Source organism: Ceratotherium simum, chromosome 6 (assembly GCF_057802395.1).
Source record: "Ceratotherium simum simum isolate JZ-2026a chromosome 6, ASM5780239v1, whole genome shotgun sequence".
NCBI classification, from domain to species: Eukaryota; Metazoa; Chordata; class Mammalia; order Perissodactyla; family Rhinocerotidae; genus Ceratotherium; species Ceratotherium simum.
In genome coordinates, this window is record NC_141905.1 from 28,420,105 (window position 1) to 28,437,995 (window position 17,891).

Sequence of the window (17,891 nt, forward strand, 5' to 3'; positions counted from 1 at the left end):
GGCCTCTCGGACCACTTATAGTCTGCTGCCTTCCAAGACTTCCGTGTTTCAAAGCCGCCAACCAGCATGTCTATAGCCTAGCTACGTAATTCCTTTCTTAATCATTTATGGTCATCCTACCAGCTCAAGAACACAGTTACTTCACTTATTGTTTTTGTGATTGCAGATTTATATTATCTTGCTTGACGCATAATCTTAAATTGACAAAGGTAGATTTGTTATGGGTGTAATAGCCTACTTGTTAAGAATGAAAACCTGGAAGAAAGCTAATATTGTAAAGTAAACTACATACATTCTAAGCCCTTTACAAACAAGGTTATTTGTGAGGATTATAAGGGATCATGAAATTAGGTAGGATTATTTCCATTTTACAGATGGGGAAGCTCAGGTTCAGAGGTGGAAGCTTGCCCAAGACCACATAGTTCTAATATTGGGCAGAGCTAAGATTCAGACTCCAGTGTGCCTACCTGGAGGACTGGAGAGCCCTTTCTAACATATATTGGTGGGGGGCAGTGGGGAGTGGGGTGCATAAGCAAAGATGAGGGGCTTTTCAAAAGTCCACTTAAAAAGTCAGTGATAGAATCAGGTTTAGGTATCATGAGTTTGGTAATACAAATGACTGGCTGTGCCAAAAAACCCAAAATATCACATTATCTGCTCCACCAGAAGCACAGGATTCTACAACCACAAGCATGGATTAGATGGTTTTAGTGCACACTCTGGATAATACAGATTTCAAATTCTGGTGTAAGTCTAGGATATGGGGAATTTATAGAGATTTTAAAACCCTATCAATGTACCAACTTAATTCTCTGGGTTTTATATTCTGAGAACAATTACCAGCCACCTCAAATTTGGTGTCATCAAAGCTTCCCCCAGGGTTGTTACTGGTTGGCTTCCACTTGCTTTGCAGAGACTTTGAAGGCAGGTCAGGCAGAGAGGAACTGACTTTCCTCAGTTTAATCTTGGATCTAGGGAAGAAAAATGCTTTGAAAACCATAGGAATTCTGGAAATTTAAAAGATATTAATCTACCCTGGAGAGTTTGAGATCTTTGGAGAAGCTTAATTGGTAGAACAGAGGAGAATGTGATTCTGAAAAGTATTGACCAGTGAGGGGAACTGAGGTGAAATGGATTAAGGTAAGGTATTATTTTGAGCTACTGAGTTTCTGCCAACTTAAGTGTTCACTTTGTGCCCTGGTCTTTCCTTTGCCTAAGCTGTGTATAGACGTACTTCTGTGAGCTGATCCTCTCCCTGATTTCCAGAGTTTTATCTAGCTCTTGCTTTGGATCTCACCACGGCCCAGATTCTCAGCATGTCTTGGTTAATAATTGCATCAGGCTATCTTGCTACCACATCAAATCCAACATGCTCAAACTCAGCTCTGCAGTTTAGAAAGCATTTTTTTTCTTTTTAAAAAAAGAGCCTTTGCTTCAGCAGCTTATATTTTTATTAGGGTGAAGGTGTGGGTCATGTTATCTCCACCAAAGTGGAAGGTGATTCAGGAGCTGGAAGGTGAATGGGAATGATTCTGTAATAAATGTCAAATCTATAAATCCTATAAAGAGTTTTTAAAAGACCAGTATTTTATGTTTTTTGTTTAAGGTAGGCTTTTTTCTTGCAGGGCTGTAGGGAAGTACCCACCTAACAATTCCAACCTGTAGGCAAAATTATTTGGGCTTTAGTGCTCTATGTACTCCTGTCAGGATCATCTTTGAAAAAAGAACAAATCTATTTAACCGTTAGGTTGAACCAGGTGAAATTGCCAAATGCCGATGTTATGCCGTTTTTTACTTAAAAACAAAACAGCAATGTATAGGTTCAACCTAATATGGACGTTCCATTTACTACTGAATAAGCTTCTGCGCTGGGACGTTGGGGAGACGATAGGCGCCGGATGTCCAGAGTGAGTGGAGGAGAGGGCGTGGTGGCAGCTGGGATACACCCACTTCCTGCGCAGAAACGTTCCCGCGCTGGGAGAGACCGGGACGCCGGCTCCGCTGCACCGCAATCCAGGCCGACGCCAGTCTGGCCACGCCCCGTTTGCAGCCGCCGTAAAGCTCGGCGTCCTGGCCACGCCTCTTCCCGCGCCTCTTGTGACGCAGGCGCCCTGGGCGTTTTGCGCGGGAAAAGGAAGCAGGCCGGAGCTCTAGCCGGTGCCGCTGGGGCGGGCTGTTTTGCCGGAGAGCTCCGCTTGCGCCTTACCGTTGCCGGCCATGGGGTTGCTGGAGCTGTGCGAGGAAGTGTTCGGCACCGCCGACCTTTACCGGGTGTTGGGCGTGCGACGCGAGGCCTCAGACAGCGAGGTCCGACGCGGCTACCGCAAGGTGTCCCTGCAGGTGCACCCGGACCGGGTGGGCGAGGGCGACAAGGAGGACGCCACCCGTCGCTTCCAGGTAAGCGAGTCCCCGCTCTACCGGCCGCCCGGCCCCGCCAGGTTGGAGTGCGCTGAACCCAGCCTGGGGTTTTCTAATCTTTATTTCTCGCGGCGCGGTTTTAGTGAGAGGTGCGGGAGTGACACTTGCATGCTCTTTCCTCGCAGATCCTCGGGAGAGTATATTCCGTTCTAAGTGACAAAGAGCAGAAAGCAGTGTACGATGAGCAGGGAACAGTGGACGAGGATTCTGATGTGCTCAACCAAGATCGGGACTGGGAGACGTATTGGAGGTTACTCTTTAAAAAGGTAGGGGACTCTGGAGATTTCTTTGTGACCGTTCCCATCATTCATTCAACAAACGATTTTTGAATGCCTCTAAGGCCTTGCATTTTGTATTGTCTAGGAGTGAGGAATTTGGCCTCGAAATATAAATAAACACACACACAGGCACTCCTCAGGAGATACACATATATGTCTGGAGAACAGGCCTATTTAACCCATTAGGTTGAACTATGTGTATATATACATACACGCACGCACACACAGTGAAATGAGTTTTTAATTTCCTGTTGATGTTGAGTTGATTGTAGTGAAAGCGGGGGATGTAATTTTTTACAAGATGCTTTATTTTACATATCCAAATGTAAGTCCTGAGTATTTTTCTGAGTCTTTTCTCACCTTTGGAAACTTCACTTAAATTTTCTGGTCCCAGTTTTGCAGTTGGGAAGATTGGACCACAGAGAACTCTGGAAAAGCTTTGGCAGAGAAAATTTGGTTCCTTGCAAGAATTTCAACTGAAGCAAGTCTAATATTTTGGGAGAAACATTTCAACATCTAAATCTAGTTTTATTAGTATACCTTTTATTTAAAATAAAATTCTCAAAGTTAAAGCGTATGTGCCTTATTTGTTCAGATATCTCTAGAAGACATTCAAGCTTTTGAAAAGACATACAAAGGTTCTGAAGAAGAGCTGGCTGATATTAAACAGGCCTATCTGGACTTCAAGGGCGACATGGATCAGATTATGGAGTCTGTGCTGTGTGTGCAGTACACAGAGGAACCCAGAATAAGGAACATAATTCAGCAAGCCATTGATGCCGGAGAGGTCCCATCCTTTAACGCCTTTGTCAAAGAATCAAAGCGAAAGATGAATGCAAGGAAAAGGAGGGTAAGATTTTGAATGCTATTTATTATTTATATCTTGATTGCTTACAAAAAGAATTGAGGATACTTACAATAATGGAAATATATACAAGACTGCTGAAGTAAGGATAAGGGTTAACTTATATAGTTCTTATCTAGTAAAATGAGCGTACCTGTTCATCAAGAGCAGCTTTTGTTTCCTGGTATGTTCTGCTCAAGAGGATTTTACTACACAGATTGTTTAAATATTATCTTAAAATAACACTGAAATATTCATATGGGCCAATTCTTGTAGCTTTGCTGAGGCATTCCTCAGGAGATAAAGTAATGGCTAGACAGTGATACAGATAGGTTGGTTAGACAATGGTTCTCACTCAGTTAAGGCATGGGGAAAGGGCGGCAGAGACTGTCTGGCTTTTTTTTTTTTTTTTTTTTTAACACTGTCTCGTTAATACAGATTACTTTCCTCTTGCCCAGACTGATTCTTGAGTTGGACCCAGAATATACATTTTTTAAACAAACGATTTAGTTTATTTTGTTGAAGATGTCTTTCTAAACATACTTTGAGGAACACATTTGTGGAGAATCGAGGATTGTGGCCTGTGTGTCCTTTATACCCGTGTTAAACTGTGGAATGGGTGAGGTAGGGATGATGGCAAGGGAAAGGAGCTTAAGGACAGCCGGGGTTCTGGGACGGAATAGATTCAAGGTAGCAAACATCTGTGCCTCTAGTCTTGGGGAAGCCCAGAATGGTAAACCATTGCCTCAATCTGGCTTACATAATGGGAGCTCCGTGGAGAGCAGACAGTATAAGATTTTAGATCTTCGGTGGGTACCTTATTTTGTGTGGTTGAATTGGGGGTGGAGATAGGTCTGCAGCTTTTAGATACAAGATATAAGGGAAGGCTGGTGTGTGCATGTGCGTGTGTGTGTAGTTGAGAGAAGTGGAATGTGTATCGAGATCATCATTTTGGCTCATAGGTTACATCTGTTTAGACCCAAGCTGACAGTTCGCTGCTAATCATTTCCTCAGGTGAAATTGAGCACAGCTGTTTTCAGTAATAGGCTGTTAGTTTGAGAAAATTCCCTAGTTTGAAGGGGGTTAGTTTTGAGAGAGACTCCAGCAAACTTGGGGAGGAGGGAATACAATATTTAAATAAATTGAATAGGGCCGGCCCTGTGGCTTGGTGGTTAAGTGCGCGCGCTGCGATGCTGGTGGCCTGGGTTCGGATCCCGGGTGCGCATCGAGGCACCACTTCTTCGTTCATCCTGAGGCCGAGTCCCACATACAGCAACTAGAAGGATGTGCAGCTACGACATACAACTATCCACTGGGGCTTTGGGGGGAAAAAATAAAATAAATAAAATCTTAAAAAATAAATAAATAAATAAATTGAATAAAAGGACTGAAAGTAGACAGTGGAAACTGTCTCTCTGTATTGGAATAATAAGGTCCTAACGTACTGTCGTTCTCAGTATTAGTAGTATTTAGCTCTATTTAGAAAGTTCACTGGGAGTTTGGGCCTCTTATAATCTTAGTTGTTGCCCTGAAGGAAAGAACAAACTTACTACCTTTCCCAAGGTATTCTTGTGGTATTTTGGAATTGGTGCCCTAGGAAAATTTGGCAAAAGGATGTGGCTTTGAAATCAGGTAAAGAAAGGTTAAACTGAATTTATCATTTATTCTGACTACCCGGGAAATTTTAAACCAGGGTTGCTCTCAAGGCTGCCACCAGTCACATGTAAATTGGGTTTCCAGAGGAGGAATCTGAGGCACCTGTGCCCTGGCAACATTTGAGGGCGTCCTTGGCTAAATGACCTTTCCTAGCTCTCCTAGCATTTTGTGTTCCATCCTGTAACCAGGTGGTTTATGCATACTAATCTACTTGCCACCCCTAGCAAGTAGAAATGGGGAAAACTCAGAAATGCTTATTGGAAAAAGGATCTACTGCTTGCTGTTGTCGAGGGAAGAGGGAGAATCTCCCTCTGCCCTTTCCCTTAAGGTTCTTCTGGCTGGCCAAATAATCAACAAGACAGGTTAGCAGGAGAAAATAATCCCAAGTTTAGTAACATGTATACATGGGAGAAAGCAGGGACACTGCGTTTCTCAACACAATAGCAGAAATTCTCGTCTTAAATATCATTTTCAGCCAATGACAAAGGAGGATTTTGGGGGTGGGGGGAGTCAGTTATAGGAGATTACCACTAAAGCACAGTAAACAAGAGTAAGGTTTATTATGTAGCTCAAGGCCTTACCTTCCACATTGGTAAGTCACTAGAAATGAGCTCATCCCCCTCTCTTCTCCAAACAGAGAGGGAGATACCTTTACAAATGGAGATTCCCCTTATAAATGTAAATGATTGTCTGGCAACTCTTCTTCGCAGGGTCATCCAGAGAATGTGGCCAGAGAGACAGAACTTCTGATAAGAGGGGCTTGTTGGTGCCTTTCCTATTGTAACATTTACCCTACGTTATCTTTACAGCCATCATGATAGATCTGTTCCAGGAAGGAGCCACCATGTCAAATTCTTTAGGCAGTTAGTGGGGGAGGTCAAATGTCCCTAGAGAAAACAACCAAGGTAAAGAGATAGATTTCAGGGTGGCCAAATCTTGATCTCCCACACTGTCAGCAGTGTTGCCTTTTAATGAATGACGTATTTATGTAATTTTATCTTTTTTATCGATATAATCCTCAAATTGAAAAGGTCTGTACAGATTTGCTTTTGGGAAAGAGGGTGTATTTTTAGCATCTGTTAGGTTGCCATGGAGTCTTACTTGAGTTTCTGTTTTAGGCTCAGGAAGAGGCTAAAGAAGCAGAAAAGAGCAGGAAGGAGTTGGGGCTTGATGAAGGAGTAGATAACTTGAAAGCAGTCATTCAGGTAAACTTGGCAGGTTGTCTGTGAAGGTTGCCGCCACTTCTTTCATCTTCTGATTCCTACTGCTAAGATTTTGTTTGGAGTGTATATATAGTGTTGTGGGTAGTTTGTTTTCTTTCTCTAAAACAGAATTCACATACCATATATTCATCCTTTTAAAGTGAACAATTCAGTGGTTTTTAGTATATTCATCAAGTTGTATAACCATCAGGACTATCTAATTCCAGAACATTCTTATCACCCTAAAAAGAAACTCCTTACCCATTAGCATTCACTCCCCATTCTCCTTTCCCACTAGCCCCTGGCAACCACTAAGTACTTTTGTCTCTATGGATAGTCTTGTGTTTTGAAAGCGTGTGTTTTAACTTCTCAAACAGAGCAGACAAAAGGATCGGCAAAAGGAAATGGACAGTTTTCTGGCTCAGATGGAAGCAAAGTACTGCAAACCTTCCAAAGGAGGAGGGAAAAAAGCTGCTCTCAAGAAAGAAAAGAAATAATGGAATTTTCTCTTCAGACATCCTGAGGTGTTAATTGGTGCCATTGTAGGCAAGGTAGAGTCAAGATTTGAAGACAAAAGTCAACCCAACCCTTGAGAAAAGTTGTCTTTCCCGCCTAAATTATTCAGATCGACTATGTAAACCAAGCAAAATCTCTCAATCTGATCTTAGTGGATCCTAGAAACCCCCTGACGTTCTGTGAGGTCCTTATATGAAGGACTTTGGTGGTGATGGTTGAGGGAACAGGGGGAGGGTGGTTTACTTTCTGACAGCATTTGCTTCTATGGATCTTCTGTACAAGGAACTCTGTCTAGAATGCGAGTCTGTCTACACTGCCTTTAGCAGTTGTCATTTTGCTGCACAGAAGTGAGCTGCAGAGTATTCGGAGTGATGTGCGTGTTTATTAGAACAGGTACTCTACTAGCTGGAATGCCTTCAAAACACTTGCTAGACATCTATCTTCCAAATACTTGCCAGTTTGCTTTTGGTTTGCTTTAATATTCTTGAGTAGACCCTTTCTCTTTGTTTCACTCAACCAGGTTTTGTACTCTTGGCTTACAGTATAGAAGAAACAGGTGGTCAGGTTACTTACAGCATCTTTGTAAGATTTACACATGATTCAATAAACAAGTAAAAAATGACTTAAGTTCTTTTTAAATGATCCCAGTGATCATTTAAAATATGATCTAGAAAAAGTACGAATGGTGTTTAGGAAGAGGAGAGAGAAGAAAAGTAGTCCTAGTCGGCGTTATAGTAGACAGCCTGGTTTAAGTAGCATAAAGAGATGTTGTAGTCCTGCGTGTAACTACTGAACGTCCTTAGGCAGGTCACTAGCTTGTCTGAATTTGTTTATAAAAGGGTGAGGGACTTGGGCTAAATGTCTTCTTAGAGGCCCCTTCTGACTCTTAACTCGAACTTTGAAAGGCAAGCCATTTGATCCAATGGTTTGTTATCATGCACTCACAGTATTGATCTGTGAGACTAGTACCGAGATTTTCACTTATACTTAGTTGAATTGGTATGTATTCATTAGAATATAAGCAAATTTTTAAGGGATTGTTCAACTTAAAATCTCTGATTTGTAGGCTAATATATTTAATACCATATGCATAAAACAAGCTTTCTGTTACTGAGTTTTATGTATCATAATTTATCTAAGGTAAGTACATGGCACGTTTTTTGTTTGTGATTACAAACAGGTTAAAAAATACTCTCTTTAATTGTATTAAAAATATCATTTAATGCAGATTGTTTGAAGCATCTGTTTTCATATGATACCATTAGAACACTATGATATAATAAAAAAATTGCCCCAATTTATGATCATTTGAATTTATCTACTCTGAAAATTAACACTAAAATCTAAAACCGGTATAATCATCAAAATTAAAGTTCAAGGAAATTGAAATAAAATAAATTTAAGCCATAGTTAAAACCATTGCTGCATTCATGAGTGTGCTCAGGAAAAGGTCCATGGTAAAATCAGAAGAATGCCAAAGTTCTCTACTTCTGCTCTCAGGATATGTTTATACTGGACTAATTGCCAAAGTTGCTGAAATTGAAAGGAATTGCATCTTGCTGACTCACTAGTAGGAAGTCTATATATTTTTTAATTGACTTTCTTAGAGCTATTGGAGAAAATCTGGCAAAGTGAGGTTAATATTTTGAAAGAAAAAAAAAATGACCACTAAAGTACTTTAAGAAGAAAAGAAGCATGACCTGATATCAAGCAGGCACTGTGAGGTTGAGCTGTCCTATCTGAAAAAAATATGCAGTATGATTTATTACATAAGTTACTTTACACCAGTGCTCAACATTTATGTCTTTAGTTACCCTTTCCATCTCTATCTGCCTATGGCATTGAACATCTCAAGAGAAAGCTTTAGGAATGACATCTGTTTGATGAATAGCTCAGCTTTTTGACAGCACTGTCTCCTTAAAACTGAGAGTACAACAATCCAGAAATCAGTACAAGCAGAAGTATTCCAAAGCCCCAGTGATAACTTAATGTTATCAAACAATCATTTGCTGCTGTTTGTGTATGTATAGTCTCATAGAATCCTATAATAATTGAACTGATCATTGTTAACAGACAACATGAGCAGTTATCTGGGGGTACTAATTCATTTGTTACATCTTTGGGTACAAGCTTTACTGTCCAGTGGAAGAGGTTAACTTATGCTGAAAGGAGACAGTAACGGGAGATCGAAACAGTACCCGTGTGATCTTCGGTGGATACTGTCTTTTTTGCTCAGTCAGTTGTACCAAAAGAACTCTTCATGAAGATGGTTTCAAGTTGTCTCGTGTACACGTTCTGCATCAGGGATGACTGAACACTGGTTCATGAAATCTTCCCATGTGTTCCCTGCAGGCTGAAACAGCTTCTTGTCATTTGCCCTATGGTCCCTGCCTGGTCCTAGAGACTGGTCCACCTCTGTTTTGCGATTTTGTAGACCCATGTAACTGAGGACCTGTCAGACAAAGATGACATCACAGGGTAACATTAGTAGACATTCTAGATTTGGTAATCTCAAGTTCATATCTAAGGGCTTTTTTGCGCCAATTATCAGTTTGACTTTAAATTTGGAGACTGGGACTATGTAGTATATATTTACCAAGGCAATAAAAACCATGTTTGCATATTTTTATCATGTAAAAACAACAAGAAAGTCTATATTAAGATAGGAAAGCAGTAACTTAGTTTTAGAGAGGAACCGCTAATTAAAGAAGACGAAAATAATCTGTTTCACTTACCTAAATGTTACACTAGTTACACATGACCATCAACATGGCCGAATGTAATAACGTAGCTCAGAGGCAGCATTGCTTCTCTATGAGGACTGATCCAAGAATAGAATCCATTGAAAGCATGCAAAGACAGTGCTTAACTAGGAGCTGAACTAAGAGAATTCATTTGGACTAAGATGGTTTGAGGCAGATTACTTTTTAATGTACTTGCTGATTAATCTCATTATTAATGGGAAACATTTCGACTGCCCAGTACTTCTAAATTTCACCTACAGCCTAATGAGAATGACCCTGATGGTGGTGAGAAGACAATTATAGGAAGAATTTAGACGTCCTTAAATTTGCTCCCATCACTCCTATGAACATAGATCTATAGAATATAACTTAGAAATAAAAAAAAAATTAATGGGATAGAATCAGACTCAGCATTATCTTGACATTTTAGAATTTTTTTTTTCCCTTGGCCTAGCAGGTTAACTGACCAAAGCAGTTTAATCCATAGCTATATGGATTTTGCCTACATAATAAAATCCATGCAGTGTTTGAATGTTATGAAAATGACTTATTTGGCTTAACTTTTTTAGATTAAAAAAGTACTGTTTGCCAGATTGGTGAGAAGTTAATTTACATATGAGAAAACAAACAGAAATCTGGAACTTTTTGCCTCTGAACACTAGAGTTCTCTTTTTATTATATCCCATCTTCCAAAATGAATTTGAGGTGATTTACAAAGATGTAGGAAAACAATATATAATAAAATCCAGAGGAAGGGAAAATATGCTTAGAAATAAGACAAAGGCAGGGTCTTAACATAGCCACATAGTAGTAAAATAAGATGCATGGCCCCACCTGTCCCTGCAGATCCCCTGCTAGGTTGGGCCTGATGAGGGTACTCAATAGCACATGAACGGCGATACTGTGTATCTGGCTGAAAAAGAGAAAAGATGAGACACTTACAACACGACTTCTTCCAGAGGATAATACACAAGGGAAAACCTTGAAATCAGACAACAGTGTAAATGGCATCAACCGCCAATCTGAGGGATGAGTTGGCTGAGTGCACTGTTATATTCCACGTAAAATATCCCAAGCCAGAGGCCCACAAAGCCATTTGTCAACTTATAAAAATTGCAAGTTCTACAACTTATATGCCTTTAAGAAAATCTTAGCATTTATAAATAATCCAGATGGTTTAATATTTTTAAATATTTATAATTGGCTGCCAAGGGAATTTTTTCTGATTTCTATTACCTGCTGACTGTTTAAAACAACAGAACAGAGCCTTTTCAGCAACATTGAAACACCCTTGACTTTACCTCCATACTTGCAATGTGACTCTCAACATGAAACTGAGACATTTCAAAATTACCTCATGGAATTTAAAGATTTTAAAATAAGACTAAAAGATTAAAATGCAGATATCAAAAAAAGGGCTATCAATGCCATACCGCTGGCACTTCTGGAATAAAACACATCCTTCTCAGTTCCCTGTCAGAGCACTGGATTCAGGAGATTTCAGGAATTTTTTTTCGATCTGGTCTCGTCCATGTTTTCGATCGGGGTTCAGCAAACTTGTTTTTTTGTAGAGGGCTAGACAGTAAGTATCTTAGGCTTTGTGGTACATACTGTCATCGCCGCAACTACTCAACTCTGCTGTTGTAGTGGGAAGGCAGCCATGGACAGTACATAAGTGAACAAGCCTGGTTGGTGGCTCTGCTCTGATAAAACTCTGTTTACATAAACAGGCAATAAGCCAAATGGCCCATGAACCATAGTTTGCTGACCCCTATTCTAGATGAGAACACCAAGGAACAGAATGTTAGTCTGGCAATGCCTGGCCCAGGACTCGGATCCAGTGCTCTTAGTTACATTGAGTTACTAGCTCATCTCCCTTTTCATGACAGCAAATTGGGAGAGAAATGGCTAAGGTAAGAAATTTTTACTTTTGTTATTGTTCTAAACATCTGAAAAAGAAGAAACTTTGAAATGTTTTTATGTGTTCAGTTTTATTCCTAAGGCAATCAAAAATTAAATGTTTGATAAGAGAGAATCTAGCTACAGAATATAATCATCAACACTACTTGACAAATGTCCTGGATCAGATTTTGAGAAGACAGAGGTTCTCAAACTTTCTAGAGTTCACACTGAGTAAGAATCAGAATTGCTCACATTTCCCTTTTGCCCTTGTTTTGGGTAAATCTCCCCCTAAATCAAGCCTCTTGAGGTCTATTGGGTTGAATAGTGTCCTCCCAAAATTTATATCCACCTGGAATCTATGAAGTTGACTTTATTTAGAAAAATGATCTTTGCAGATGTAATCAAGTTAAGATGAGGTCATACTGGATTAGGGTGGGCCCTAAATTCAACGACTGGTATCTTTATAAGAGGGAAATTTGGACAGAGACACAGGGAAGAAGGCCATGTGAAGACAGATGCAGAAATGGAGTGATGTAGCTGCGAGCCGAGGAATGCCGGCAACCACCAGAAGCTAGGAAGAGGCAAGAAAAGATTCTTCCCTAGAGCCTGCAGAGGGAACATGGCTCTGCTGACATCTTGATTTTGGACTTCTAGGCTCTGGAACTAAGAAAATAAATTTCTATTGTTTTAAGCCACCCACTTTGTGGTAACTTGTTACAGCAGCCCTAGGAAACTAAGAAAATGTCCCATTCATTCTAGTGGAGGAAAGACCGTACAGTGCTTTAGGCTGATACAGTTCAAGCGTTATGAGTTGGGATAAGTGAGCTGCAAACACCACCATCCTGACAACTGGTATAGGATGTGGAGCCCTGGTTCCTGGGCACTAAGTATGGCCCCAGCCACTTCCCCAGGCTCTCCAAGCCTTCTTGCCACAAAGCAAATAAGGTAGGGCTGAGCTCCTGGTCTACAGTTGGGCAAGATCAGTACATAACCTCCAATCTCCCAACCAGGTTTTTTCTATTACTTGCTTAAAAGTAAAAGGGGTAGTAAATGAACATTAAATGGTAAGGCAATGTCAGCATTACAAATACCAATAAAAAAATGAAAGTCCTAAGTCACCCATCCATCAATCTATATCATAATCTGACACCACTTTTGGTGTAACTCTTTAAGAGCAGGGTTAGAGAATGAAGTTATGCTAATCTAATATGCACTGGGGTTTAAGTTTTTTTTTGCTTATTCTCAGAAATATATTCTAAACTTTAAATTATTTAGAATTTGTAATTTATGTGTAAGGCATTTTACCTTATTCTTTTTACAAGTTAAAAGAATGAGTGGCAGAGACCACTTAGTTAGAATTTCAATAAAATCTTGTTACAACACTATCTTTGTTAGAACCTCAACTTTTATTCTTAGAGTTGATTAAGCCACTACATAAAGTCTTGGTTTTTTTTGTGAGGAAGATCAGCCCTGAGCTAACATCTGCCCATCCTCCTCTTTGTTTTGCTGAGGAAGACTGACCCTGGGCTAACATCTGTGCCCATCTTCCTCCACTTTATACCAGAGGCTGCCACAGCATGGCTTGCCAAGTGGTGCGTCGGTGCACGCCTCGGATGCGAACCAGCGAACCCTGGGCCGCCGCAGCAGAGCGCGCGCACTTAACTGCTTGCGCCACAAGGCGCGGCCCCCACTACATAAAGTCTTAAGTCTACCGAAGTAGTTTATTTTTTCTTTCCCAACTATCAAGACCATAAAGGAAGTACGTCAATACCAAAAATGACTGCGTTGTGTTGGGCCTGGAGAAAAAGTCAGGTAAAAGGAACCTCTCCTGGGGCTGCTGATGGTTAGGTTCATCCACCACTGCGCTTCGAGCTCGACTGGAATCGCCGTGGGTTTTCTGCCGAGAAGATAAAAATTATAGAAACATTAAAGCGATTTGTAGTGGGAGCTGTGCATGGATGATAACTGCAGGCCAAGCAGCTCCAATTCCATTGTCATAAATTAGAATTCAGTTTGTACTTTTAACAAAATATAGTATAAATCAAGACCAGAATACAGATCCTACAGAGTTACTGCCCGAGAGGTTTTAAAGCACATGGAAAGGCAGTAGGAAAGAGTCGTACCGTTTGCGTTTGTGGCCCCATAGTGCTCAAGTGTTCCACTTCAGCTGTGCCAATAGGTGGCAGCAGATTATTTCGACTCAGAAGCATTGGTGAGGGAGAGGAGAGCGAGTCAGCTGCCGCTGGGCTACACATCCCACCAGCGAACACCCAAGATATGAAAGCATAAAATTATAACAACACAAGAAAACTGATTAGAATCAAATAACTGAGGCAGACGAGTTTAATGTCATGCACAGAAAGCTTTAAGCTGTTTATGTTTTTAAGTAAAGAGATCTCAATGAAAAGATTTTGAAAAATCAGAAAATACTATGAGAAAACCCCCAAACTCTGATTTTTGTTGAAACTTTATCCTGGGTACGCAGCAGAAGTTGACCCTTTCTCTCACAGAGAACTGGAATAAAACAATTTTCCTATCTGGTGTTGCACTTCTCTGCCAATTATGGATTTGTAACTTCACATCTGATGGAATTCTCCACACTTCTGTGCCTACGGTTGTCCTTTTCACTATTATAATAACTATAATTCCCAGGTAAAGTTCCTAAACTTTCATTTACTTCCACGGAATTTGGAGCAGTTTGCAGTATTACTCATACCCAAGACAGTAATTGAAACTGAATGATACTTTCATGTCCCCAACAAAACAAAGCAACTTACTTTTCCACTTTGACAAAAGTAGTCAGAAGGGATGAGACGTTAATTATGCATCAAGGCCACTTATCCCCAAATGAATGAATCTATAGCTATATTGGTATAGATATAGCTTTAAAAATATAATACAATAGTGAGCAGGTGAGGAGAACCTTGGTGTCCTGACAAAGATTTTTGGTGGTTTCAGACATCTCTTATAGTGAGTCTATTGGGATAAACTATAACAAGAAACTGAAAAGTCAAAGTCAAGAAGTAACATGTTGGGAGCGAAGTATAACGACCTGTGCTTAATTTAGAAGCTATATTCAAAACACAGTTAATGGCCTTATTATCTCATACCCTTGATCATAGTTGTAGAAATCAACCATCCTAAAATGTTTTGTGAATCAACAACTAATGAAAGAATTTTATTCAAAATACTGCCTTCTAGGTATTTTTTGCATGATGAGGCTCAGAGTGTTTAGTGAATGAAGGATGGGAAAAGGGAAGAGAATATGTTCAGTGTTATTTCCTAGGAAGTGCTAAGGGACATTTTTCCTGGTATATAAGCAAGTACTTATCTGAGGTTTGTAAAGTTTTCATTGTCAATGGAATAAGCAGATCCCAATGGTACAGGAAAATATTAAAGGAGAATTAACTATTAGTTTGGGATGAGTTTCACTGAGTATGTTTCACTAAGGAAAATGTTTTGCTTTTTTTTGTGGGTTTTTTTTGGTGAGTAAGATTGGCCCTGAGCTAATGTCTGTTGCCAATCCTCGTTTTGCTGAGGAAGACTGGCCCTGAGCTAACATCCACACCCATCCTCCTCTATTTTGAATGTGGGATACTGCCAAAGCATGGCTTGATGAGCGTGTGTAGGTCCGTGCCCAGGATCTGAACCTGCAAACCCCAGGCTGCCAAAACAGCGCGTGAACTTAACCACTATGCCACCAGGCTTTTTTTTTGGAGGAAAATGTTTAATAAAATACATATATCTTTTATTCTTTTGATAAGTCCGACTGAAGTATTCTAACCAACATTTTATTTGTAGAAATATAAATCTTTAGCTAAATCAACAGATCCAGTATCTGTATTTCATTCAAATTTAATCCCATTGTTTTCTGTATTGGATTTAAACAAGTGTACAAACCAGCATAAGAGTATGTAATGATTAGTTTCTAGGCATATATTTCAATCTTATGTTTAAAATTACTGTCTACGTGAAATTCTTCTTCATTAGTTTTTACCACAGTTTCTAGAAATTCTGCTTTTGAAACCTACACTCGGGATCCTCTGAGGATTTCTTCCACAGGTCTTGGTGTTCCAGCGCGTGAATGGCTTGTGCTGATGGGATGAAGGGTACGTGGTGGGGGGATGCGTCTCCTGGCAGACTGCACTGTATATGACAGAGATGATGTACTAAGCTCCAGGGCTCGATTTGGCCAATTTCGGATTGAAAGGATGGTACTGGACCCAGGCCTCATTAGTAGCTTGTCATCAAGATCTCTAGTGGCCAAATCAGAAACCCACAATGAAATCAAGATTGCTCTGTACAGGGAGACAGGACTCAAAGGTAAAAAGACTTAAGAGTATGAAATACATTCAAGGGAGAAAAAAGCAAAAGTAAAAACTGTTCACTAAGTAACCTAGTTTCTAGAAGTTACATAATCTAGCTCAGGCATGAGAATGTGTTCTTTTTTTCCCCCAAAGCTTCAGTGCATGGTTGTATATCCTAGTTGTTAGGTTTTGTTTGTTGGGTTTTTTTTAGTTCTTTATGTGAGCTGCCACCACAGTGTGACAACTGACAGACAGGTGGTGTGGCTCCACGACCAGGAAACGAACCTGGGATGCAGCAGTAAGAGCACTGAATCTTAGCCACTAGACTACTAGGGTTGGCTCAGAGAACGTGTTCTTAAAAGAAGGACATTATTTCAATCATACACATAATTTACTAGAATGGAGATTTGGGAAAGCAAGCCCATTATCACCTGCCATCACAGTCACTTCTTCAGTACCAGTGAAGACCAACCTGAAGAGTACCTACTCAAAAGAGCTTCCCAAAAGTTTATCTCAGGGACTGAGATTCTTACCGTATTTGAGGCATTTTTTTGTGCTGAAGGAATGTCACCAGAAAGACTTAGTCAAAAGGCAAATATTGCTGCTTGAGAGCAGTGTGGCACCAGTGTGGCTCCCACTGCAGAGATTAAAATGCTGAGCTAGTTGGAACCTGCAGGGATAGGGGTTTGGGTTCCTTGGAAAGCTGGGAGCAGGCAAGGGGTCCAGAGTCTTGTGCTGCCCAGGGCAGTAGGACCACAGTAGATCCCCATTTGCATAAACAATTGTGAAATACAACACTTTTCCGGAAGTACTCTGATAAATAAAATACCATGCCCAAACAGTACAGTAGCTTAAACTCTGCCCTACAGATTCAGCACTTTTTTTTTTTTAAGCAGATGAGAGGACATTGGACTCTATTGTAAGGCACCTAGGAGATAGTATTTGCACAGTGAAATGGAGGGAAAGTGAAAGAATAAAGCTCTGCCATGTGCTCTTTCGGCTTTCGGTAAGTTCCTCAACCTTTCAGGCCACTTGGGTGTCCTTTAGTGCAAAATATGCATCTGTGTTTGGAGGACTTTGAAGGGAAAATGCCCATCAACCAATAGGGCTAAACCTTGAGCATTACTCACAGGAGATCTTTCTGGTCTTCCTACCTCCCTAACCATTCACTTAGGCCTTTTCTTTACATTCCCTGCTCTCTAATTACAGAAGGTTTAGGTCTTAGCTGCTGTATGCTCATCTTTATTTTGTCCTCTGGACTACTGATTCATAATTATGGCTTTGTTTATCACCTCTAGTCAGGTGACTTCTCCAAATCTGACCTCTTCCATATTTCCAATGAGATGGCAAGTCATTGTAAACTCAACACACCCTAAACCAAACTCATCTTTCCCCACCAAACAAGCTTCCCTTGAGCTTGAAATCTCAAGGGAAGAGCTGACTCTGATTCCTCTATTTTTATAGAATTTGATTTCTTTTACAGTATCTCCTAAAATATTTCATTCATTTTTTATCCTTTACTACAGCCTGAGTACAGACCCTTAGCAGCTCATGCTTGAACTCTTGCATTAGACTCCTTACCTTCAGTCCCTCCTGCTCCATCCAATCTATGTTCTATTGCTATAAAATCCTTCAAATTCCTGATGTAAATATATGTGCTCCCCAACTGAAACTCACACATTGCTGGTGGGAGTGTCAAATGGTGCAGTTACTTTGAAAAACTGTATGGCAGTTTACTATAAAATTAAACATACACTTACCTATCCTATGACACTTTCACTTCTAGATATTGAACCAAGAAAAATGACACCATAGGTCCACAAAAAAGACCTGTGCAAGAAGATTTATAGTGCCTTCATGCATAACAGCCCTAACCTGGAAATAGCCCGAGTGTTCATTAACAGAAGAATTGATAAATTGTGATGTCCTCTTACAATAGAATACTACTTGGCAATAAAAGAGAAGGTCACATGCAGCAATATGGATGGATTTCAAAAACATGACATTCAAAACCCTCACAGTCG

At 40.3% G+C, this 17,891-nt stretch overlaps 2 protein-coding genes across 6 annotated transcripts in view; one reads left to right on the forward strand and one right to left on the reverse strand.

Annotated features, from left to right (window-relative positions):
• DNAJC9 (DnaJ heat shock protein family (Hsp40) member C9) lies at positions 1-7,536 on the forward strand. 2 transcript variants are annotated; one of them, XM_004426982.3, is made up of 5 exons: positions 546-2,397; positions 2,544-2,684; positions 3,292-3,546; positions 6,315-6,401; positions 6,776-7,536. In XM_004426982.3, the coding sequence occupies exons 1-5, from the start codon at positions 2,218-2,220 to the stop codon at positions 6,893-6,895; spliced, it is 783 nt and encodes a 260-aa protein (XP_004427039.1). In that variant the 5' UTR covers positions 546-2,217; the 3' UTR covers positions 6,896-7,536. The 2 variants fall into 2 exon arrangements, with proteins under 2 accessions (XP_087288167.1, XP_004427039.1); XM_087432041.1 differs by lacking the exon at positions 6,315-6,401 and having other exon boundaries at positions 1-2,397.
• The window catches only part of FAM149B1 (family with sequence similarity 149 member B1), a 79,469-nt gene continuing 67,310 nt past the window's right edge, over positions 5,733-17,891 (reverse strand). For 3 of the 4 annotated variants that reach the window (XM_004426983.3, XM_087432037.1, XM_087432035.1), the window contains 5 exons: positions 15,592-15,816; positions 13,684-13,807; positions 13,332-13,457; positions 10,493-10,571; positions 5,733-9,366 (listed from right to left, as the gene is read on the reverse strand). In XM_004426983.3, the coding sequence (XP_004427040.1) occupies positions 9,293-9,366; positions 10,493-10,571; positions 13,332-13,457; positions 13,684-13,807; positions 15,592-15,816 (628 nt within the window). In that variant the 3' untranslated portion in view covers positions 5,733-9,292. The remainder of the gene's footprint in view (positions 9,367-10,492; positions 10,572-13,331; positions 13,458-13,683; positions 13,808-15,591; positions 15,817-17,891) is intronic. The other variant, XM_014784872.2, reaches the window with a different exon arrangement.